Below are 24,904 nucleotides of genomic sequence, written 5' to 3'. Positions count from 1 at the left end.
GGACCGAAACTATTAAATTGATAAATATGAAATTTGTGTTTGATTTGTATAGGCTGAACATCTTATTGGTCTTGTTTCAATCTGAATTGATATAAAAAACCCGACCAAACCAGACCGAACTGACCGTTTGAACAATCACATCCAATTTAAATGCAAAAATATGCGACCGGCTGCATCCGGTAGGCCTGCCGTTGGATATTCGAAATAATATGGAAGCGACCTACAACGACTACTTATAAATCCTCTTAAAGGGACGGTAACTATGTTTGAAGAATTTCCAATCCTTTGAATGTCTAATGTCGATATTTCGAAAACTGCTCGATCTTTAACCATAGGTTTTGAACTACAGAGTCCGCCCCTTTATGTTTGAAAAAACCCACCGACCGTTTCGTTTTTTCTCTCTCTCCAACGCACTCACGCTATACCAGTCTGTGGATTTCATCGAGCCTTTACAGATCTTTCTGTCTCCCATTTCAAACCGGAGACTTGTTTACTAAGATCTGCAATGTGCACGATATCGTCAAGCGTCTCATTGATCTCATCGATTTGGTGTCTGCACAAATTTTCTGGTTTCTGCCGTTCGAAGCTCATAACGGTGAGTTTTGGTTTATTCTTGTTAAATTTGGAATTCGTTCTTTGATCTTCATTTGGAGTTGAATTTGACTAAAATTCGTTATAGAGTTTTCTGTTGCGAACTAGTCGATCATTTCTGGGGTTTTAACCCTAATTTATCAGAGCGGAGAGAAAAGTGATCGTTTTTTTCCGGAAAAATGTTATTAGGTAGGGTTTATCAGAGGTTCAATGGTATATGAATTTGACTGAAAGCGTACATTTTTCTTTTTTTGGGCTGAATACTTGATGATATTTTAAGCCATAGTTTGTTCAGTGAGCTGGTTGAAATTTGGTTTTGCATTGGATTGACATATCGCAGCATTTCGATTGGGGATCTCATTCACGGCTTAGTGTCCACTATGTTTCCTGTTCGAATTTATGAGTGAACAAGACAGTTTTTTTGATCTTTTTGGGCTGTTTAATTGTATTTGCACCAAAAGGCTGAGGCATCTCAAATTAGTTGAGTTTTGTTTTTCTACATGAATTAGTGAGACTTGTGGGAAACTATATTTTCTGGGTTGAATACATTTTTGTTGTGTATGTTTATCTGGACCTAACATCTTCTTTGTAAAAGACTAATATTTTTATGGGAAAAAGAAGCCTGAAAGGCAGCGTGGCCCCTGTGCCCAGATACAGAGGGGGAAAATGACCACCCTGCCCCTCATGAAAGGTGGAAATCCCGCCACTGTTGATGCTTCTGTGTGCAATCAGGGAACTCTTTCAGGGAACCCTCTTCCTTTTTTTTATTGGTCCTGTTAAATGAAATTTTTTGCTATCAATTGTTTTGTTTTATTTCCAAATTTTGCATTGCATCCGAGCTTTGGAACTCATTCGGGACTGGGATTTTGTTTTCTTAAATATAAATCCCAAGTAAGTCTCAGAAGGGAATTGTCCTCATTGGTTTATGTTATTTTGAGCAGAAAATGTTCTGATTTGTACTCCGAACTTCAAATTATGTTTTAAAAACCATATTTTTGTGGGTGAAGATAATATATTTCATGTGATAAAGAGTTATTCCTCTTATTTGCTATGAGTGGTTTGGTTTCTCATTGACTATCATTTCTATTACCTTCCATCAATGGGCTACACTTTTTTGTGACATTGTAAGATGTGATCATAGATGCAATGGATGGTAGAATTGCATTTGTGTTTGCTGGAACCTCCCAAATAGTGGGGAAAAGTCTTAACTGATGATCCATGTTACCTGGACCATTCAAATTATAAGCCACTGTTGTGTTGGAAACTTCATGAAAGTTGATGAGAATGCAAGGAAGGGAATCTTTGCCACACCCAAGTTGTATCCTTTGCCATGTCCAGGCAACATAGATGATGACGAAAGAAAAATTGATGCTGATAATTTAATTTAGTGGAAACTAAGAACTCTTTTCATCTTCTTATTTTTTTTTTCTTCATTTTTTGGGGGTGGGGGAGGGGAATGGTACAGTCTACTCACACCTCGAATTTTGTATCTGGTTCCTGCATATCCTGTGAAATTTTCATTGTCTGAATTATGTTTCCTTTACTCTACCTTCTAGCTTGCAATTTTTCCCATCCAAAAGGAAGTTCCTGCTACTTCTTAGGGCTGCCTATGATGGTTTGGGAAACCTATTCTGAAGAGAGCTACCATCGAGTGGGAGTTGGGGTGACTTGCTGGTCAAGGACCAATGGCAAGTGACAGGATACAAGGTGCTACAAGTGCTGAAGTTACAGAAATTCTAGTCACTGTTCCTTTTGATGGGAGCAGTGATGGTGTACAAAGGATGCGACCAATGCATGGGTAAACTTTTGAAAATTTACATGTTCTGTTGTTTTTTTTTTCTTTTCCATTTTAGGTGAAATCTTGTATGCCTTTATTAGTTTCATCTTTTTTTGTTTTTTTATACTATGTGCTTAGGTATGTCATAAATGCCATTATGTCATTTTCCTTTTAATTTTAACTATTGACCTCGTCACCATAGGCAAAAGATCACAATTTGAATATATTTATCCATTTTCTTATCAATTGATCACATGATTTCTTGCTGTCAACAAGTTATGATGCACAGGATCATAGTCTTTCTACCTGTTGAGTGCTTGCCCACCAATATATGTTTATAAGTATGAACGTGTCCATGTATCCATACATGTGTTTTTCCCCATGTGAGTAGAAAAAGTTTGTACCTGTACTCATCTTGTGGAGTGGAAATGCTCAATTCAATTATCCATGTAATCTTTGAAGCTGATATGATGACTTTGTCCACTTTTTGATTGGTGACCTGATTTTGTTAACTGGTGATGGCTACCTATGAATTGATTTAAAAATATATTCTAGATAAAAATGGGCTTGTTTATTTTGGTGGTTTGGTTTTCTGATCTCTCTCCCTCTTCCCCACCCCACTTTTTTGCCACACAACCATTTATTTTATGCCTGAAGAATTACTTCAATCTTTATTTATTTATTTTTTATATTAAGATATGCCTATAGCTACACAAAATAAATGTATAGTTATCGACTTATCGTACATGTTTTGATACTTCTCTAGGAGGACTAGTGGCCCAACAAGGCGCTCTACAAAGGGACAATGGACTTCTGAAGAGGTAACTGTGTAAATGAAATGAAAACTGACATGATAATTATGTACTTAAATTTTGTTTTCTCTCACAATCGCTTCTCTGTAATCACCAAACCAAGACTTCAAAATTTTCTTTGTTCTGTGACAAATGTTTGCCCCTTCCTTGTTTATGTTCTAGAAGTTTGATGACTAGATATTATCTCATTTTTGTGTAAACATTGGAAACTGCCCTTTGAATTTTCATAGTAAGTCTTCTCAAGTAATTTATTGTAGCAGGTCAACATTAGCCATTGGTTCTATGGATTCTGGTATATTATGTTTTTGGGCATTTGAGGAGCCATATATGTGTTATATTTTCAATGCTGTTTTCATTTGAGTTGTCTGCTCTATATTTTGTAGATGCTTTTTGGCTTGGTCATAATTAGAATGGCTATGCTCAAAACTTTACAATGAAACTCCTGATTCTGGGTCGCTATGGGTGTCCATTAAAGCAATAGAAACCCAACTTTAAAGTAGTGGAAATTCCATAAATAAATGGAAATTGATTTCTATGATGGGCCCACCAACTTTTGATTCTTCCCTGTGATTATTCATAATGGGTCTCTTCATACCCAAGTACCCAACCAAATCCCCTCATTTCGTTTCTGGGTCTGGCTCTCCTATGTCTCAAGCTTTATATATATATATATTGTGAGTAATCTAGCTCCCCCTATTGTGAGTATAATCTAACTCTAATACCGCCAAACACATGAATGGGTCCAATAGGGGTCCATGACATGACACCTATTAGGGCCACAATTTAACGCTTCCCCTCAACCTGGAGCATGCAAATCTCTAATGCCTAGCTTGGAACAACACTTTGGAAAGCAGGACCAAAGTACTACTTGGTAAATATGTCAGCTAACTGATCTGCAGATGAAACAAATGGGGTAACAATCAGCTTCTTCATAACCACATCCCTCACAAAGTGGCAGTCAACCGCAATATGTTTGGTCCTTTCATGAAACACTGGATTGCTGGTAATGTAGATAGCTTCTTGATTATCACAACACATCTTCATAGGTTGAGTAATTGAAAAACCCAATGCTTGAAAAAGAGCTTTCAACTACATCAATTCAGCTGCAATATGGGCCATAGCTCTATACTCAGATCTAGCCACAGTTGTTTGCTTCTTACTTTACCATGTGACAAGGTTGCCACCAATAAATGTGCAATAACCTGTGGTAGATCTTCAATCACGATCAGCACTAGCCCAGTCAGTATCAGAGAACCCCACCAGATCAATATTTTAATGAAGACGATAAATGAGCCCCTTTCCTGGAGCCTCTTGCAGGTACCTTAAGATATAACAAGGTGCTGCTCCTAGTGAACCTTCTTTGGTGATTGCATAAATTGGCTAAAAACACCTATCACAGTCAGATAAATAAGCTTCCTAACTAATCTCTAGTACCTATGCGCGTATCTTGTTCCAAACTTTTGATGTGGATCCATAGGAGTAATGGAGTATCAATTGGTGTAGATACAAGCATCCCAACAACACCATACAAGATCTTTACCTAGAGGTAAATTTATTAGGGTCTATGTCTGTCGAGTGATTAAAGCATCCATATCTGTTTTCGTAGCCACTTTCCATCTATGATGAGATAAGGCTTCTTGATAATTTTGAGGAATGGCGTTAGTAGATATGGACAAGGCAAGATAATGTAAAGAAGATGGGATGTGGGATATAAAAATATAATTCTCATTAGGGTAAGCAGTCATGGATTTCTACATGCATGAATGGAAACCTTTTGCGAAGATCCACTGGTAAGTCAGTCAGAGCTTCAATTGGAGGAACATATTGAGTGGTGGGCAGTGAAGCAGTCAATGGTTTTGTTATTTGATGCCACTGATAAGCTGGTAAAGGTGGAGGAGCATCATCAAAAGGCGCAAGAATCAGCAGAGGTGGTGCGCAACTACTATCTGGTGCAGGAGGAACAAAATATGGAAGTACTCACAAAACAAGGTAACAATGGCTTCAACAAATTGCCGATGAGTAAGTGTGTGTCATAACACTAATACCCCTTCTGAGTTCTAGAATAACTAAAGAAAATACACTTGATAGTCCAGGGAGACAACTTTTTACCAGATGTTGTAAAATATTAACAAACATAGCAAAAAACCTGAGGTGGCAAAGAGAACAAGGGTGTTTTGGGAAAAACAATAGATAAAGGTGAACGATTAGCTAGAACTGAAGAATGTCCGATTTATCAAGTAACATGTAGTGGGAATAGGGTCACATCAAAAGTGTTTTGGGAACATTTATATGAATCATTAGAGACCAAGAAATCTCTAATAAGTGTCTATTTTTCTATTCAACAACTCCATTTTGTTGTGGGGTATATGAACAACTTGTTTGGTGAATCATCCCATTATCAGAACAAAATGCTGAAATCTCACATTGAGTGCACTTAAGAGCATTATTAGAACGAAAAACTTTGATGGAAGTATCAAATTGGGTGTTTATTTCATTATAAAAATCTTTAAAAATACACAAAAACTCAGAAGCGGAATGAACTTTCAACAAAAGTAGCGAAGTAAGAAAACCCTAACCTATTTTTGATGTGACAGGGACCTCAAATGTCAGAATAGACTAGGGAAAATAATACTGACTTCTAGGCACACTACGAGCAGGAAAGGATGACCGGTGATGCTTCCCGAGTTCATAGGCTTCACACTCAAGTCAAGACACCGATTGGTTGTTGGGAACCCATATGCTGAAGTTTGTGTAATTTTAGAGATCCCAACACCTACTGTCGATTAGAATAATGGAGAGACTCAAAGGATAAGTGACAGCTGAGCCAATGAGAGACTCAAATGATAAGTTCTCTCGTTGGTCTGGATTTTACCTATATCAAAATTAAATTGCATTCATAATCTAAATAGGAAACTTAACTAGAATAGGAAACTATAAAGTCCAACCTGCACCAATTGTCCTCCTTGTCTGAAGGTCCTAAAAACATAATAGAAAGGAAAAGGTGACAGTAGTTAAGACCTTTAGTGAGTTGACTAACAAATAGTAAACTTAATGGTAATTGGAGTGCATCATGAAAAAATACAAGGTCATGGATGGAGTAGGGGACACAGTGCTATAACCAGTACATTGTAGATGATCCATTAGCAAGTATGACAAGAGAAAGTTTAAGACTTTTGATAATGAGGAAAATAATTATGACTTACCACTTACGAGTCATATGGGTAGAAGCACCGGAATCAATGATCCAAGGAGTGGAAGAGGAGTTGGATGTAAGGAAAGTTGACGAACCTATGTGGGCTAGAGTAGCTGTGGATGAAGTTGCATCAGGGGATGGTTGAAGATTCTAGATAAGCTTTAATAAGTGATTATAATCATTGAGAGACCCAGACCATGACGAAGAAACTCCAATTGCAGATGCAATATTGGCGTTGCCAGAAGATACCTTTCAAGTACTACCATTAGGCACAAAATAGTTAGCCAATGGTGGAACCCACTTTGGTAGTCCATGCATTGGGCTTGCCACAAAAGGAACAGAATCTAAAGGGTCGGTCACTGTACTGGCCACCTGTACTTTCTCCTTTACTGCCATGACCTTCTCATAAGCCACGCCCTCTCCCAGAGAATTTAGAACTTTGACCACGAGCAACACAAATGCAGAACTATCTTTGGGAGCAGGTGAGGTATCGACCTTAAAGAAGTAACAATACATTAAAGACGAGCAAAGGGTCTCATTAAGGGAAGGCAACTTTTCCCTAGTAAGCAACCGACTCTTGACAAACTGATAATTTGGGTTTAGTCCTGCCATAACTTTGCTACATGTAACTCTTCCCATTGAATTTGTAACTGTTCCGGATTGATAGTGAGCGGCTGATGAATATTGAAGTCCTCTAATCCGCCCAAAAATGCATTGAAGTACTTATGCAAGGACTTGTCCCCTTGCTTACAATTTATCATATAAATCATAAACACTGGTGATATTCTTTTCTTGGGAGAAGGTCCGCTTCAAGTCCTCCCACACTCCTTTGGCAGTGGGATGAAACATTACATTGGCTGCAATAGCCTGATCCGTACTGTTCCATAACCATATGAGGACAATGTCATTTTCACGTATCCACCTCTCATAGGCCTTTATCTCAATAGGGTCTTTAAAATCAGTAGGAGCCTAGGAGTGTCAGATCTAAGGTATTTCAACTTTCCTTTTGCATTGATATATACCTTGACCATCTAAGCCCATAACAGATAGTTCCCAACTCTATTTGGTTTAATAATGATGCTCTGGACATTAACACTGTCCAATTTGGGATCAGCCATCAAGCACAACAATAACAGTCAATAGAAAATTGATAGAATTCGAGGAAGGGACTCCTCTGAAATATCTCCTGAGTATAGAAACAATTAGAAGAATAAAAAAGGGGACAAACCCCACAAAATAAAGTTGATCTGATTAGTGGGAATAAAGCAGCAGCAAAAATACTCAAATCTGTAACCACAAAACCCAGAAACTGGGTGATTTTGAATATAAAAAAATCCAGATGTCTGGTTGACCGAGCTTACCTTCATAGTAGACCAAAAAAAAACCCCCTAAAAACTTGAGATGAATCAGATGGTTGGATCCACCAGAATATCCAATCAATGCTGAGAAAAAAAGTCAAGAAAAACATAGTAACACCTATACTCCTGGATAAGATAAATTCCAGGTTCACTATATCTCTGAACAGGCCCAAAAATGGTCGAGAATGCTTCACACATGGATAAATAGATCCCTAAAAACAAGAAGTTAGATGGATGGATTGATGTATGTAGTATAGCAAGGAGCTTGCTGCTGAAACAACAAAAAACAAGGACTGGGCGACAGTCTTATCCTTTCACCGAAATCATCTCTTGTAGATGAACCAAATCTTCATGAGAAGCCAGCCAGATGCAGTAAACATCACAACTAAGGATGACCTAGTTTTTCATTGACATACAACTGGGTTTTCATCATAGAAAGAAGCAGCAATGGTGGCTGCACACATGAGAAGAGGAACTCCGTTAGGCTTATCAAAATCGAGGTAAGGAAGATTGCTAGTGCTGGCTAAAGAGTAGCTGTGATACCAATTGACAGTACCAAAACCTAGGAACCAGCATTAGCAAGAAGGAGAAGAGAGAAGAAGATAACTGAACCAGAGATAGATCCAGAGAGTAAATTATTGCTGGTCTCCCAGTCTATATATATATATATATTACAAAACAGACTACCCTCCAATAAGGAAACCAAAGAGGAAAAGGAAACTACCTAACAACAGAACATGCTAACCAAATAAAACTAAAACAATCTCATTATAGGGACACTCCACCTTTCATGAGTACAATTTGAGTATCTAACTCCAATACCGCCGAACACATGAATGGGTCCAATAGGGGTCCATGACACCTATCAGGACCACAATTTAACTGAAGCAATTTGGTTCATTACATTGTCCACAAAAGGTTTAGAGTCTCCCATTGCACCAGAGGAGATACTATATCAGCAACACCCTCAGTCTCAGTCTCAGAAACGGTCACTAGAATCAAGAAGAAATCAACAATGCAGGGTGAAGAACCACCAATGTCGCAGAGCAACAATTCTCTCTGCAGAGACAGTAGGGTGCTGAGGGTGCCAAAAAGGTTCACCAGATATGCTGGTTGACACATATATAACAGTTCACTGATAGTAAGAACTAAGAACAAGTTGTTACTATGATAAATCATAGGAGACACCAACAAATAATCAAACTAGAAAGAACTTCAGATAGCGCAAGGCCTATGATAAGTAGAAATGGTGAAAATTAATATTATAAATCATAAGTTCAAATCACCATGAAAGGTTGATTAGTATTGCTCATTTAGAGGAACTCCTCCAATTTAATAGAATTTTAAGAGCCAGATTCAAAGATATGGGTCTAGACAGGAGTTAGAAACTTGAGATCCAATAAAATAGGAAAGTTCAGGTCTTCCAGAACATGGAATCTTGATTAGAGAGCATTGTAACTCCGACTAGATGGCAAACCAGGACATGTAATCTTCATTAGAAGGCATATCAGACCCTAAGTCTTCATAACAGTACATTATACCGCAGGACAGGAGAAAATCTCAGGTGTATAAAACTCTTTAATCGCAGGAACCCAGGAGGAGCATAAAAATAGGCAAGCCCATATCTCGAAAGCAGATCATCTGATTGGCTTCAAACTCAAATTGAGTGAAGGTCTTAATGGCAGGATACAACCCAAAATTTGGTAAAAATCTAATGGACATATAAATATAAACTGCAGATTTGGTATGATTTCTATTTTCATTTTGGATGGATTGATTTCATGAAATAGTCAATAAATAGATTTTTGGTCAAGAAATTGAAATTATTTTGGTTGCATCAATCTGAAATATTTCAACAATAAGCAATCCATTTGGTGGTTCAATTTTTGAGAATGGATTCTCTGTATTTCTTTGGGAGAGGGTGGTGGTGGTGGGGACAGGGGCAGGGGTGGGGGTGGTGGCGGTGGCAGTGGTGGGGTGGTGGGGAGGTGCTGTGGCCACCGGCCATTAGGAGAAAAAGAAGGGCAGTGTTTTATTTTTAACATGAAATTACTGCTTTGCCCATCAAATTAGCCATGTGCTCATTAAAGAGCAAGATTGAAATCAATTTCAATTTCAAAATTGAAACAGATCCTCAGTTATTTCAGAATTTCTATTCCATTTGGTTTCTATTTCACTGAAATAAGGTGCAAAAATCAAACCAAACAATTTCCTAAATAGAATTCACCCCATGAAATTGAAATAGAAATCATAGCAAATCATACTTTAGTAACTCCAGATCCTAAAATATAGGAAACAACAGAACTTTCCATCAGCCTGTCTGATTAGTTTGAAAATGAATAGAATACAATCTACAGGGCAGAGAATAGCATATCAAAAAATGATAGACATCCAAGGGTTTGATTCCCAGTTATGATGTTTCTTATTGTCGGCAGAAATAAACTGCAGATAGCCTGTGTAGAAATACACAAATTGACTGGGAGAGATCAGATCATCAAGATAAACTGCAGCCGCAGGTCCTTTAATCATCAACAGGCCTCAAAAGAATTCGTAGAACAGAGAGATGATGATCAAGGTATAAATGAACCTTCATTCTTCATGTTCAGATCTCATGATCATTCAAGAACAGTAATGAAGCAACCAAACTACTTTGAGGACTCTCAAATCTAACTAGACAAGAAATTTAAGTTAAACTTGATATGATACCATGTAACCCAAAAAATTAAAAAAAGTAAATTGCAAGAGAAAGCAAGAAGAAGAAGAAATGGAGAAGACTATTGAATGACAGAAAAAGAGAGACAAACTCTCCCACCAGTGGCCACTTTGTTTATAATCACATAAGTACTGCTGAGATTACAAATATACCCTTGGTCTACGTATATCTTCACATAAACCTAAACCAGTTATAAAATAACCTTATGGTAGACAATAACTAGAAACAACAACCATAACTAATAAACATCAATAGCCAGTAAGTTTTTTTTTTTTTTTTTTTTTTTTGGGGGGGGGGTGAATAATAGCCAGTAACTTTAACACAATATTCTTAACAAAGTCAAAAGAAATCGAATAATCAGCTAGAAATATAGGATAGAAATGGAACATCACTGCTTCTCCAGACTCCTGAAGAGTTGATCATGGGGGGAAAGCAGAATGAAGAATGGGATGTAAGAGCCTCTCTTTCCAATCAATAGGTATCCAATCCTCAGCAACTTGAAATGAAGCAGTTAGGCTATTTGCTGAATCTATACACAGCCTCATCCAAACAGTGTCCACCATGAAACATGCGTACATGCAAGAAATCTATGAGCAGAAGTTTCTGAAAACTATTGTGTGTAATGAATTTTTCCAGTGCTCTTCTGGTTTTCCTTTTAAAAGCAAAATTTTTTTCTTTTTTTGGGGGGGGGGGGGGGGTGGTAAACTGAATCCGTTGCACCATATATACAAAGGGGAAAGTTTTTCTTAGCAGCCATTTGGAAAAGAATCTGCAAGCGGATGCTTCATTTTTGCCATGTGAAAGAGTGATATGGTAGTTCTAAAAGTTAGATATCTAAAGAACAGTGTGGATTGGTCACGTGTCAAAATATAGATCCTAATTCAATCAAATTTTCTCCTGTGCAAGCATCACCATAAGTGTCCGTGCATGCCTAGCTACTCCGACCACTACTGTGCACATTCCCATAGTCCTGAGTTTTTCAAAGTTCTATTGTTCCACTTGGCAAATATTAATTAGGCTGAAACGTTACATGTGAGCAGGGGGGCCTTGGGGTCTACATGTCAACAGAATTTGGCCCCACCTGATAATGCTGGCAGACATTTTAGACTCGCTTAGAGAACCCTTTGCATAGGGAACTAAATCCTTTTTCATGTACTCTTGTTTTATCCTCTCCAGTGTTTTTCCCTTTTGTTTTTATCTGTTGATGTGAAGCTCGGTTATTTCCATCAGGATGAGTTATTGCGCAAGGCTGTTCAGCTCTTTAAAGGAAGAAATTGGAAAAAGATAGGTATGACTCATTTAACTGATGTTAATATTATACTTTTGTACTACTTTCTGAAATCTATATTTGGCGATTGACTCTAAATTTTAGAACAATAGAATTGAAGAATTTTGACAGTGACCCCAAGTGGGTAGCTCAGTTGGGAAGGACCAACACCTCAAAATTAAAGAGGTCACGAGTTCGACTCTCCTTGTGGCCTTACCAATAAAAAATAAAAATTGAGAGTCTTTTAAGTTATGGGTGATGGATGAAAAAAATGGGATAGAGTCTTTTCTTGTTTACCTCCTATGATTGCAGTTTTTCTTTTAGTTTGGTGTTGATAAGGAAGGGAGCTTCTTGGCCTTGTTCCTTGATTCTCCTTTTCGTTTTTTTAAATATGCCAGCCTGCACAGGAATTTTAGCATACATAATTTCTGTGAAAATCATAATATTGTTTGGTGTTATCTTTGTTTAATTTTATTTTTTGTTGATCTGCTGATGGCTTTTTGGTGTTTAGTTGGTGGTTTAAATGTTCTTTGAAAAATTTAGCTAGGATTTTATTTATTGGTTTCTTATTGTGATGTGTGGGCATGTAGCATTGTTTGGTTAAATCATTTGGATTTTGAGACTTCAGTTGAGAAAGAGAAAAAATGTGAATTTTCAGCACTCCTGAAACCAGAATTAAAATTACAAGACTCCTGGATCTTGGTCAATTTATGAAGCTGCAGCGAATCACTATGTGTGCTTCTCTGATTTATATTATGCTTTTTTTTTTTTTTTTTCTGGTCTGAAATGCCAAAGTTCGCAATTTCTACTTAGAAATATGTTGCAAGTTGGATTACAATGGTTTAAATCAGGCGAATTGGAGTACTGTCTAAGTCTGAGACCTAAGATTTGAACCTGGCCCAACCCTTGGTGGGAAACTGGAGCCAATTTTATTTAGTCCTTGCCAACTGGGGTGGCCTTGAGTTTTAGGCTTGGTTAAACCATTTTATTTAGTCTTTAAGTTTTTTTCTTTGAAGAGTCTAAACTTCTCTTCTTGTTTATCTTGTGGGCTCAATTTCTACTTAGAACTATTTTTGTTCCCAAATCTCTTATCTCAATTATATTTCTCATTTTGTATGGACAGTACGGTTTAGACCAATATGGTGTTCTTATTTATTCATATACTACCTATAAGTTACCTAATATGTGTAATTGTGCCTCTAGCAGCTGAGTGTTTCAAAGATAGGACAGATGTTCAGTGCCTCCACAGGTGGCAGAAGGTTTTGAATCCAGAACTTGTCAAAGGTCCATGGTCAAAAGAGGTATGCTGCTCGGGAATTTCTATTGCATCTTTTATCAATCACATTCCTACCTTAGTGGTTCAATTTTCAATTATTAGAGTTAGTATTTTTATGCAATGCACATTGAAATTGAACTTTTGATGGACAGGAAGATGATATAATAATTGAGTTGGTGAATAAATATGGGGCTAAGAAGTGGTCCACCATTGCTCAAGCATTACCTGGCCGTATTGGAAAGCAATGCCGTGAAAGGTATGATTGACAAATCACTCTTGGACGAGTAAGATATCTTTTTCTCTTTAGTTAGAAAATGCTTATGGTATACTTTGTTTTTCGGGCTTCTTTTTTCTCTTAGGTTTGGGAATCACACTTAGTTCACGAATATTCTCAATCCTATGCGTCAGATTTTCTTGTACTAGCTGTTTACCTTTCTAAACTAATCAGGAAGCAATGAACTAAAACCCTAATATGCTGGGGTAACCTTATTTGTACTTTTCTTGCAAACAACACTGGATTTATAGAAAGAAGAGATCAATGGAGAGTTTATTTGCATAATAGTTTCCTTAAAAAGAAGGGACAATGATGCAATCTTGGGGTCGAAACCTTGCATTGGGGTTGCTTATGGCCCACCCAAGTACACAATAGCCAATAGTAGGAGGGTATGGCAGGCCCCTAAATATTTCAAAGTTACAAGAGAGAGTGGTAGTGTCGTAATTAACCAAATAGTAGAGGGTCACTTGATAGAAAAAGACAAGGACACAAGGGGATTTTATAAATATTAACTAGGAATAAACTAGGAGCCATGGCAGGGGACTTCATGGAGCCATGGGGGCCAGTGGTGCCTAGGCAATACTAGAGAGGGCAGTAGGGTTTGGTTGGTGAGCGGCAAGGGCCATCAAGTGGTTGGCAGTAGTTGTCGTGGCCAGCTGAGGGTTAGTTGTGAGAGCGAAGGCCAGTAGGGGGCTGGTTGGTGGTGATTAGCAAGACCAGTAGGGGATGGTGGTGATTGACTAGGACAGTAAGGGTGGCTGGTAGTGATCGGCATAGGCGAGGCCGGTAGGGGCTGGCGGTGATCGATTAGGGCCAAGAAGTGGCCGGATGCAGTTGATCGTTGGTCGGTGAGGGCTATGAGGACAGAGTTTCAGCACAGTTAGGAGATAGTCAATGTGGTTAGACGTGTTGCGACATTCATAAGAGCATGGTAAGCCTACCATGCTTGGTGTGAGAAGGGAGGCCGCAGCCCCAATTGGGGCGGAGCTTGTGATCCCATTGGTAGCGGATTAAAAAAAATACCCAATGTATTTGGCTTTAATAACAAGTGAAGAATTAAGAATATGATATTTAGAGAATAAATTAGCTTATCTAGGATGATAGAGCCCTTTCTTATTTATAGGAAGAGGATTTGGATTACACTCGATTACAATTAAGGAATGCTAGGTAAGATGAATCATAGTCCTTATCCTAGCGCACTAGTCATAATCCAGTCATAACCCTTGTCCTTAACAATTATTTTCTTTCTCAAGTGAGTTTTAATAACTCTATCCCATAATTTCTTATTATGAATAACTAGTTTCATGTCTCTATAGCTATTGCAGCTATGAATATCACCTTTATTTTTTATAAATTAGAACTACAATGCTTCTCCTTCATTCATCTGGGATTTTCCTTATGCTCATAATCTTAGGCTAGACCACATGTTCCTAAGCTCTTCCACACTTCTTTGAGGATGCTATCTGGACTTAATGCCTTGGATTTTTTCATCCTCATTAAAGCTTCTTTTGCTTCTTGCACCCTAATTTTTTGTATATTTCTATGACATGTGGTGTCTTGATGGGTAATGCAGCCTTCGGGGACTCTATTAAATGTCTTCATTTAGTAGGTTGTAGAAATAATCTTTCTATCTCTTCTTAATGTCCTCATCCCTTATTAGTACTTTGCTGTCTTCACTTTTAATACATTTTACATGGTTGAAAGAGTTTACTTTTAGGGTACGCATGTTTCACTTTCAATTTGATGTTTATTTTTGAATCCTTACATCAGCTAGTCTAAGTGGGCAGCTGAAGTTTGTTGTGGGTCACTATTTTGTTGAGAGATATTCAAAAGTCTTCTAAGTTCAGTTATTCAGAACTATAACTGGTCTGTATTTTTGTTCACGTAGTGTGGGTATTTTTAGTCTTTTAATGTTGTTAGAGTCACTAGTTCTCTTGCCACATTGGGAGGTAAAGCTCTCCCTCTCTCTTGTTTTCTGCTTTTATGTTTTTCCATTATTCAAAAGCAATTTTCTCTTTGACATAGGTATAGTGTAGTGTGAAATCCTTGGGAAACCTAGATTCTCTCTTTATTTTTTAGATATTTTCTTGTGTTTTTTTATTGTTTTTTAAATATTCTTGTTGCGCCTAGTGTGAAGTCTGATTCAAAAGCCATCTTTGGGTATGCAGTATGGCTTCTACCTTTCTTTGCTATGAGGTCCCATAGGTTTTTCAGTTCTAAGAACTTCCAAAGACATGTATATGCAATATTCCTTAGTTTTTACGTGAGAATAATCATTTTCAGATGGCATAATCATCTTAACCCTGCAATCAACAAGGAGGCGTGGACTCAAGAAGAGGAGTTGGCTTTGATTCAAGCACATCAAATTTATGGAAACAGATGGGCAGAGTTAACAAAATTCTTGCCTGGAAGGTATGCTCTCTGCCTGTCATTCTTAAGATAAACACTATTTTCTAAGTTCTCCCCTAGATAATCAGAGAACCATCATTCCTCTTCATTACTTTACCCTTTGTACAACTTCATCCGTTTTTGTTAAAGTCATGCTAATTCAATTGCTTAGATGATAGTGGCTGTATGTACTTTCTGTTTAATCTATTTGAAATTAAATTAGTATTTGTTATGTATTTCTTTGTGACCATTGAAGTATTCCTACGTGGCTATCAGGACAGACAATTCAATTAAAAATCACTGGAACAGCTCTGTTAAAAAGAAGTTGGACTCGTACTTGGCTTCAGGCTTACTCACAAAATTTCAAGGTCTGCCTCATGTGCCAAACCCAAATCAGTGCACGCCTTCATCCTCGCTGAGGACACAACAGAGCAGTGGAGATAATAGTGTCCCCAAAGATGTGGCAGAAGCAGAGGAAATATCGGAATGTAGCCAAGGTTCAACTGCTGTTGGTTGCTCCAAGTCTGAGCACGACGTGGCTCATGCAGTTTCAGTACAAACACAGGAGGAGTTTCAAGTGACAGAGGAGGCTAGTCAAAGAATGGGTCAAGGCTCTTGTATGCCATTATGTCCTGAACAGTATTATACATTTGAAGAAGTCCCAGAGTTATCTCATGAACTGGAAATCTCTGTTAACTTGACTGAGCAAACCATATTCCCTGAGGTTGGAGTCTCTGACAGCAATTATGACCAGGAACCACCACGGTTTTTTGAAACATCGGCACAGTGTATTGTAGGTGTTGAAGAACACCACAAAACAGGATCTGTTCTGTTACAGAACTCTGTGGAGTTTAATGCTTCTACTTCAATGGGAAATATGGTTGTGGATTCTGATGACCAGGAGCATGTATCAACATCTAAAGGTGATTGTTGTGGGGTTACATGCCCAGAGTCGAGAATTGATGGATGCTTTTCTATGGGAAATCAGATTAACTTTTCAAATATAATTGACTTGGACGGATGTGTCAATTCATTTATTTCCCAATCTGACATCCAGGGCTCTGAAGCAGATAGAAGTTTAACTTCACAGTCATATTATTCAGTAGGATCTTCTGATATGATGGGAAGCTCAAGTTCTCAGCCTCTATCAAGTGTTCCCCCCCTGCTTTACACTGGTGATGGTAAACACATACATGGTAGTGAAAGTAATGAGCCAAGAGACACAGCAACTGAAACTCAAGAGTCAGGGATTATTACAAGCTCATGTGATGGTTTCATTTATCTTAATGTCTCTGCAAGTTGTGATGGTGAAATGGACAAGTTTTGCCTGGGTATGGAGCCAGACCAGTCAAAGGATGATTCAAAATCGGTTCCTGTGGACATTTTTAGTTCCCTGACTTCCGAACTGACAGAAATGCTTCCTTGCCTGGATGAAAGCACAAATGTGCATACAGAAAATCCAGATTCGGGAGCTCTATTTTATGAGCCTCCTCGTTTTCCAAGCTTGGAGATCCCTTTTGTCAGCTGTGATCTCATTACATCTGGTGGTGATTTGCAGCAAGCATATAGTCCCCTTGGGATACGCCAACTTATGATGTCTTCTATGAACTGCTCTTCCCCATACAGCTTATGGGATTCACCGGCTCGTGATGATAGCCCTGATCTTGTCCTAAAATCTGCCGCCAAAAGCTTTATTTGTACTCCATCGATCTTGAAGAAACGGAACCGTGAGCTCTTATCTCCTTTGCAAGAAAAAAGAAGTGACAAAAGGCTTGAGAGGGAGGACTCAAATCAGGAAACGTTTTGTACGTCCGTGTTGGCCAGAGATTTTTCTTGTCTGGATGTTGTTTTTGATGAAAAGGTGGGTCACAGGGCTTCTTTATCTTCTATTGAGGAGGTTCTTCTCTCTCCATCAGATAACCAGAAAAAGAACCCTGGATCCTCCATTTATGAAAAGGAAAATTTGGACCGTGCTTTTGAAGCACAAAAAGATGGTACTGCATCTACGAAAAGGGTTTCAGAGAAAGGGTTTGATGATACTAATCCTTTGGAGAAGGTAAGACAGGATGTAGTGATATGAGTAAGGTTGATGCTGCCTTCTTTCTACTTTTGTTGTTAATAATTGTTGATGTGAAACGTTGCTCATATTAAGTGAACTTATTTTTTGTAATAGGTGCGATATGTAATTAAACATTCTAGTGTGGATTTTATTTGCATTCTGCCAACCTCATTATAAGTCTGTTTTGGTCTTGAAACTGCTTTAGTTGTTTCGGCTAACTTCATTTACTGCATTAGTAAGTACTGTGATGCCATGTATTTAGGCAGTTGATTGTGCATTTCGGAAAAATCATGTAGCATATGTATACGTATGCATTTGAAAACTTAGCATTATGCTTGATCTATTTTACTGATGCCATGTTTTCAACTGAAGCAACAAACTTTTACAATGGCACTACATTTTATGGAATATTAACATCTCAGGCATATTGCCGTCTTCATGGTTGAGATAAATATTAGATGTCAGCACTTACTTCCAGACACTCTTATTTAGCTTTATTCTTGTTTTCAACTGTCATTTGTATTATTCGTGTATAATCAGCTTATCCTGTTACATTCTTTCCATATTGTACACCGAATTGGGCTATAATGTTCCTAAAACTACATCTTATAATAGATTATGAACCATCTGATATTATCTCTAAGTATTTTTCCTTTTTTGGGTGGGGGTGGGGGTGGGGGTGGGGGAGTTTGAATTAAGTATAATTTATTCTGTTAGGCTTATTGGAACTAGCAAACTCTGATTTATTAATTTCAACATTTCTGTTATTGGTGGTTGTTGGTCACACTGCTGCATTGCCTTTGTCTGCTGTTATTGTCTTTTCTGCTGATGTTGCCCATTTACTTTTCAACATTAATGGTTTTATTGGTTTGTAATGACTAACCATCTAGATATCACAAAACTTCTTACCAGGTGCAACAGCCTTCCGGAGTACTTGTTGAACAGAATGTGAATAATATGATGTTATTTTCTCCTAATCAAGATAGATTCCCATCAAGCAAAGCCTTGAGCGGAGGTATCAGAACTCCAAGAATTCAGAATTGTTTAAGCTTGGACATGGCGTCAAACCAATTTGGCCATTCAGAATCTTCATCTGGGAAACGTTGCCTGTCTGTAATTGTGTCTCCTACTGTTAGAGGAAAGAGGCATGCGAAGTGTATAATGCCACTTACATCTGCACAATGTTCTCCTTCATCAGGTCCACTAGAAGTTGCATCTGAAAATGGTGGAAGTGCTGTGGATATTGAAAGCTTTAGCATGTAAGACTCATCCATTTTGTCCACAATTGTGTCACTGCCTGATTTTTGTATAGCATTTAATGGTGTGGTTTTGTATTTAACTGCTACAATGGGATTTTGGATGTTGTAGAGATGTAGATTTCAGGGAAATAAATAAACGACACTAGCATAGTGTTTTCACACTTCACAACATGGTGGTAAGTGAGTGGGTCCATGGGATAGAGGACCTCACACCCAGATCATTGGAAACTTTCGGTCGAATTTATCCAGGGAAGGGTCTCAAAATGCTATTCGTGTATATTTAGATTGGTTTCACTGTTGTGGTAATTATTTATTTTGTGAAACTTTGGATTGAACTTTCAACCACTTTCTTTACACATTTTTGGCTACAAATTTTACCTGTGAGATGGTTGTGAACTTGGCCCCCCTAAGGATGTCAATTTAGGTCTGGAACTGGAAACCGTCCTGGAATCGAACCTCCAAAACCTGGAACCAACTTGGCCTGTAACTAAATGGGACAATTGTGGGACCAATTATGTAAATGGACTGGACAGGACAGTTATGGGATAGGTTTCCCAATGGGTCCAAAACTGAATGCCCAATAAGGAACTGGCTAGAATTGGAACCACTAGGGCCCATTTAACATGTTTACATTATTTATTTTGGGTAGGAACTATACAATACATATAACTATAACTTATTCAAAGGTTATGTTTCAAGTACAAGGAAAAACTAAGGGTTATCAGTTGTGTTGTTAATTGTTATTGCTAAATACTAATGAGGAGTAAAAGTCTTTAAGATAATGAAATTCAATCAAGAATTCAAGTTCATGATTCACAACTCACTCAGGATTTAGGGTTTCATACTTTTCATATCGTTGTGAGGCTCAACTTGAGGGTTTTTTTTTTTTTTTTTTTTGTTAATTGGAATTTTCACAATTTTTAATATGCATGAACTCTTTTGTGAATTGGAAAGGCTAATGATATTGATGATAAAGACAAGTGCTACAGATTTAGATTTCCTTTTTTATCATTTGGATTTAATAGTTCAGAAGTATTTTGGTGATTTGGGATGTTCATATGAATACGGAAGTTGTTTATTCAAATAATTTAGGATTTGAATTTGATTTGGTGTTGGTGACATGGAAATGTTAAATTTTGGATTTGTAGTGTTTGTATGCTTATGATACTATATTCAATTATTTTATGCTTAGGAATTTTGGACATATATTTGAGACTTTGAGTGCCCTGAACAGTTAAGGAACCAGAACAAGACTGTCTCATTATTAAATGGAACTGGATCATGGTTTGGGACTGTTTAGTAAATGGGATGGTTCTGTGATTGGCCCTGTTGGAGCCGGAACTGCTTGGGAACAGTCCCATTTGACACCCTGAGGGTCCCATATCTTGCCATATGGCATGTTGTGAAGCACTAAACATCACTAGGATAATGACTGTTAGAAGCTCTAAACATCACTTTATTTGTGTGGTACAATTTCCAGAATCTTTCTTCTCAATTCTATTTAGTTGGATTCTCTTTGGGTTTGGATGGTGTCCTCGATGCCATCTAGCACAATTTTTCTGTCATTTTAAACTGGTGTGATGCACATGCTGCACCCTAATTTTAGAAAAGTGGTGAGAAAAGACATGCATGAAGTAGGGTTGACAAGAAGTGTTACAGCATCCAGTTGCCTACCTTCCCCATTTTGGGATGAGGCTTAGCTGAGTTGTAACACACATGATGCTCCCTAAATTAGAGATAGCTAGATAGCAAAACAAACAAAATTGGAGAAAGACCTATCCCTATCCTAGAGAATGCAGAATTGATCTGTCCAGCCAGCTTTGCCCAAGGCGTTGAGTAATGCTTTCTATTAATTATATAGAATGTTCAAAATGACATACCATTGAGCACAAAAGCACAATAAGTTATCAATTATAAAATAGTCAGTATCTATTTGAAAATAAGACTTTTAAGGTCTTTTTTTTTTCTCTCTCTCTCTCTTAAAATAAATCTCATCTATAACATAAAGGAACAGGTACATGGTTTTACTAGGATTCTATATCCCTTCACAAAAGTATGCTTCACATGGATTCTGTATGTGTGCAGCAAATATTATCATCCATAGGGATCATTTAGGGAGGGCTTTACTGATAGGCCATCTCCATGTACTGCAAACAGTGTCTTTGGTCATTGATAATTTAGTGATTTTGGTTCACTTGTATACTGTAATTTCCCGCTAAGAAGAGATGACTAGAATTTTTACTTTGCTTGTAGGATTCTCTGTTGTTGGTGAATCTTCTTAATGGAATAAACTTTGGCTACAAAACATTGTTTGCGTATAAATGTCTATAAATAGAACCTAACTTAAGAAATATGGTTTGTTATATGCTCCTGGTAGTCCATGACTGCACCACCAATTTTTCTTTCTTTTCTGCTAATCACTTTTTCCACTTATGTTTCATTGGTTTGCTTTTTGATTCTAGATTTGGCGACACCCCTTCCTTTAAAAGAAGTATCGAGTCTCCCTCAGCATGGAAGTCTCCTTGGTTCATGAACTCTTTTCTGCCTGGACCAAGAGTTGATACAGACATAACAATTGAGGTATTTACAAGCTTAATTTTTTCTTGTATTTCTTTTTTCTTTTTTTCCTTTACATACACATTCAGATCTTTCATCATTTATCCTTCTTTCCCTTTTGGAGATCTGAGTTTGCGTCCATATAGATATGTGAAAGCGGGTGGGGGGGGGCTGTCAAAGGATCCACCGAGCTTTATTTGCAAATATATACATTACCTTTGAGAGAGCTTACTTGATGAGAACCTAAGAGATTGAGTATAGGGATCAACAAGAAGCATGCACTTTTTTGTATCCTCTCTTCCTGTATCTTTTCACCTGAGTCAGTGGGCACATGTGTTGGGTTTATTTTTTCCCCTCCTGGTAAGCGCATGCATGCATTTGTTTTTATGATTTTTTCTGTTCTGATCGAGTGTCACATGGCATACTTTAAGAGAGTGCAAAAACATGTGCAAAATGTGCTTGCTCCTACCCCCTTCCACCACCACCCCCCCCCAGAAAAAAAAGCCTTTGATCCACCTAAGGAGTACAACTTCCTGCAGGACATTGGATATTTTATGAGCCCTGGCGAGAGAAGCTACGATGCAATTGGTTTAATGAAACAGTTGAGTGAGCATACTGCTGCTGCAGTGGCCGAGGCGCAGGAGATTCTGGCATCTGAAAACCCCGGAGTACCTTCAAAGGAAAGACTCTCCACTGACCAGAATTCCGCCCGAGAGTATAATCACTTCTCAGATGATGAGCTGGAGAACCTTATTCCCTTGCCTTGTGGTGTCCTGGTATGATATTTTCGTCGTCCTTGGTTGAGTTTAAACTATCTTATCTTTCCCAGCTTTACTCTTATTTATGTTGCCTCCAGTGGAGCTCCAAAGTATGACGAGATTAAAGTGTGACAATGCTGGTTCTGAAACATTACAGATCCATGGGATGTGATTGGTGTTGTTATTGCATCACTTTCTGATCATGATTGTAGACTACTCAAAATTTTGGCTAACTAACAGCAACAAGGAGGCTGTGCTTGGTGGTCTGGAGACTGTGAAGTGAAGTGAATCCCCATTCTCTAGCTGTTTGGTTGAACTAGGGTAGTGTAAGAGAACTTACTTTCTTGTGTGATCAAGATCCAAAAGTTTTGGGAGAGTAGGGATTGGGTTTTTTTTTGGGGGGGGGGGGAGATGCCATTTCCCAGATGATCACTCGCCTGAACAACCAAATAACAAAAAAATGCATTAAAAACTGAAAATTTTAGACTATGGACTATTAAATGCTGCTTCAGCATTAGATGCCATTTCCCAGATGATCACTCGCCTGAACAACCAAACAACAAAAAAATGCATTAAAAACTGAAAATTTCAAACTCTGGACTATCAAATGCAGCTTCAGCATTAGATCTACATTTTGAGTGTTCATTGGTTTTGCTGCCTTTGCAGAGTGAGCAGCGGGTTCTGGATTTCAGTGGATGTGGGACACCTGTGAAGCAAATGGAGAACGGAAAGTCTGTTGGAACCATGAATGGAGTAAGCTTTTCCTCGAGCCCCTCTTCCTACCTGATGAAGGGCTGCAGGTAGGGGGGAGTTCCTATGGCTAATGCCTGGGGCTTTCATTTTTTGGAATATAAATATGTATGTTTTTCCTTTCTCATTATAAAAGAATTCTGTATCTGATTTAATTAATTGATAGAAACCGTTATAGGGACAGCTTATTTTTTGGAGTTCAGAAATGCATTATATAATGTTTCCCTTTGTAAGAACAACTCTTAAATTTAATCCTCATCTCTGCTGTTCAAACTATAGACCACCTTGTTGTGATTGCATTTCTTGGAGTGGAAGTGTTCATGTGTAGTCCAATGTTTGGGGCACTCTTTAAATTGGCTCACCCTACCAATTGTTTTTCTGGTGCTTTTTGTTAAGAAAATTTTAGCTTATGAGGACCCTTCCAACTTATAATATTAGGAGTGTTTCTCTCATTCAAGTACTTGCAAGGCTGCCCAACCATGGCCTCTTATTAACCTTATAGAGAGAAAAAGATCCAACCTGACTGTTATAACCAGAAGAAGTGCTTCAACTGTTTCGTGGCAAATGGATACAATTGTGATTTAGGCTCTGTTTGTCACATAGAAGAACTCTTGGGAGAAAGCTTATTTTTATGACACTAATTTTACTGCAAAATGTTCCCCTTTTATGCAAATGGAGCCTTAAGGCTATGTTTGGTTGCAAGAGAAATTAAATGGAAGGGAAGTGAAAATTTTCAAGCCTAAAAAAGAAATATTTGTAATCATTATCCCATATGGTTACATCACTATCGTTAATCTTTTTGTATTTTTTTATTAAATTTCACTCTACTTTGCATTCAAATCCCTTAGGTTTGAAAATAGATAAAAAAGAAATTTAGAAAAGAACTTTGTCTAGGAGCGTGGCCATGCTAGTGCTCCTATGGTTTCATGAGTATCTCTCCTTCACCTTGTGACACACATTTTTATGTCTTCTTAGAGAGAGAGAGAGAGAGAGAGAGAGAGAGAAATTTAAGTGGTTAGTCATGTTGAGTAATGAATACAAAAAGTTCCTAACCCAATGGAACAACCTCACATAAAACTTTTTAAACCAATTTTTAGCCAAATTATATAATTTTCATGTGATCGGGACTGCAAAAAAAAAAAAAAAAAAAATCTAACATTGGGATTAAGGGTGTCAAATGGTCAGCTTGGTTTAACTTTTATCGGGGTTCCACTGTGTTGATGTTTTTTTGCTTATTTCGGGTTAGATTGATATCGGAATGATAAGGTGTTCGATCTACGAAAGCCAAACCAAAACCGATAATTTTGATCCGTTCAATTTCAGTCTGTTATCAGTTTTACTTGTAGCAATACCTTACAAATCTATTATAGATCTGATCTCAAATTTTTCGTATATTTAAAAAAAAAAAAACAAAAAAACAAAAAACAATAAGCAAAAGGCATCTCTGCCCATCCATGCCCCTTACACCCAGAATCCAGAGACTCCAGACACAGCTGGACTTGAAAAATAACCAGCGTGCAAAGGGCCAACTAGGTCTTCTGACACCCAACAGTTTTTAGGCATAAGGAACGCCAGACGGGCAGAGTTCTTTCACTCATAAGAAAAATGTGTATTGAATTTTCCATTTCGACCTTGTTTCAGTTTCATTCAGTCTCATTGGCCGACTTTGGTCTCTTAGTACTTTCTAAATGCCAAACCTGATACAAGCCACTAAAGCATTCGGCCAGCAGGGTCAATCCAATCAGACCAGTCTCACTTATTGACACCCTTGAAATGGAAAGACTATATTTTGAAGAAAAATACTGAAAATGACCTAGCCGCAGATCCACACTAGCCATTCACCCTATTTGTAGCCTAGTTGGGCTCTTCTTTT

At 37.9% G+C, this 24,904-nt stretch overlaps 1 protein-coding gene across 3 annotated transcripts; it reads left to right on the top strand.

Annotated features, from left to right (window-relative positions):
• Positions 1-313: 313 nt before the first annotated feature.
• On the top strand, positions 314-23,307 carry LOC122068396 (transcription factor MYB3R-1-like). Of its 3 annotated transcripts, XM_042632247.1 has the most exons (13): positions 314-595; positions 1,733-1,909; positions 2,148-2,389; positions 3,135-3,189; positions 11,675-11,732; positions 12,915-13,012; positions 13,140-13,243; positions 15,545-15,673; positions 15,926-17,705; positions 18,621-18,967; positions 21,430-21,547; positions 22,063-22,299; positions 22,948-23,307. In XM_042632247.1, the coding sequence occupies exons 3-13, from the start codon at positions 2,277-2,279 to the stop codon at positions 23,083-23,085; spliced, it is 3,177 nt and encodes a 1,058-aa protein (XP_042488181.1). In that variant the 5' UTR covers positions 314-595; positions 1,733-1,909; positions 2,148-2,276; the 3' UTR covers positions 23,086-23,307. The 3 variants fall into 3 exon arrangements, with proteins under 3 accessions (XP_042488181.1, XP_042488180.1, XP_042488182.1); XM_042632246.1 differs by lacking the exon at positions 1,733-1,909; XM_042632248.1 differs by lacking the exon at positions 1,733-1,909 and having other exon boundaries at positions 315-595; positions 12,918-13,012.
• Positions 23,308-24,904: the final 1,597 nt, after the last annotated feature.

This window comes from Macadamia integrifolia, unplaced genomic scaffold (assembly GCF_013358625.1).
Source record: "Macadamia integrifolia cultivar HAES 741 unplaced genomic scaffold, SCU_Mint_v3 scaffold381, whole genome shotgun sequence".
In the NCBI taxonomy this organism is placed as follows: Eukaryota; Viridiplantae; Streptophyta; class Magnoliopsida; order Proteales; family Proteaceae; genus Macadamia; species Macadamia integrifolia.
Note: the sequence above shows the minus strand (reverse complement) of the source record. Positions and strands in the feature narration are given on the sequence as shown.

What these genes read in the sequence shown, in the direction of transcription:
- LOC122068396 (XM_042632246.1), top strand. Translation starts at nt 2,277, where the DNA reads ATGGCAAGTGACAGGATACAAGGTGCTACAAGTGCTGAAGTTACAGAA. An exon ending in GACAATGGACTTCTGAAGAG is followed by an intron (nt 3,190 to 11,674) that starts GTAACTGTGTAA and finishes TATTTCCATCAG; the next exon opens with GATGAGTTATTGCGCAAGGC. An exon ending in AAGAAATTGGAAAAAGATAG is followed by an intron (nt 11,733 to 12,914) that starts GTATGACTCATT and finishes TTGTGCCTCTAG; the next exon opens with CAGCTGAGTGTTTCAAAGAT.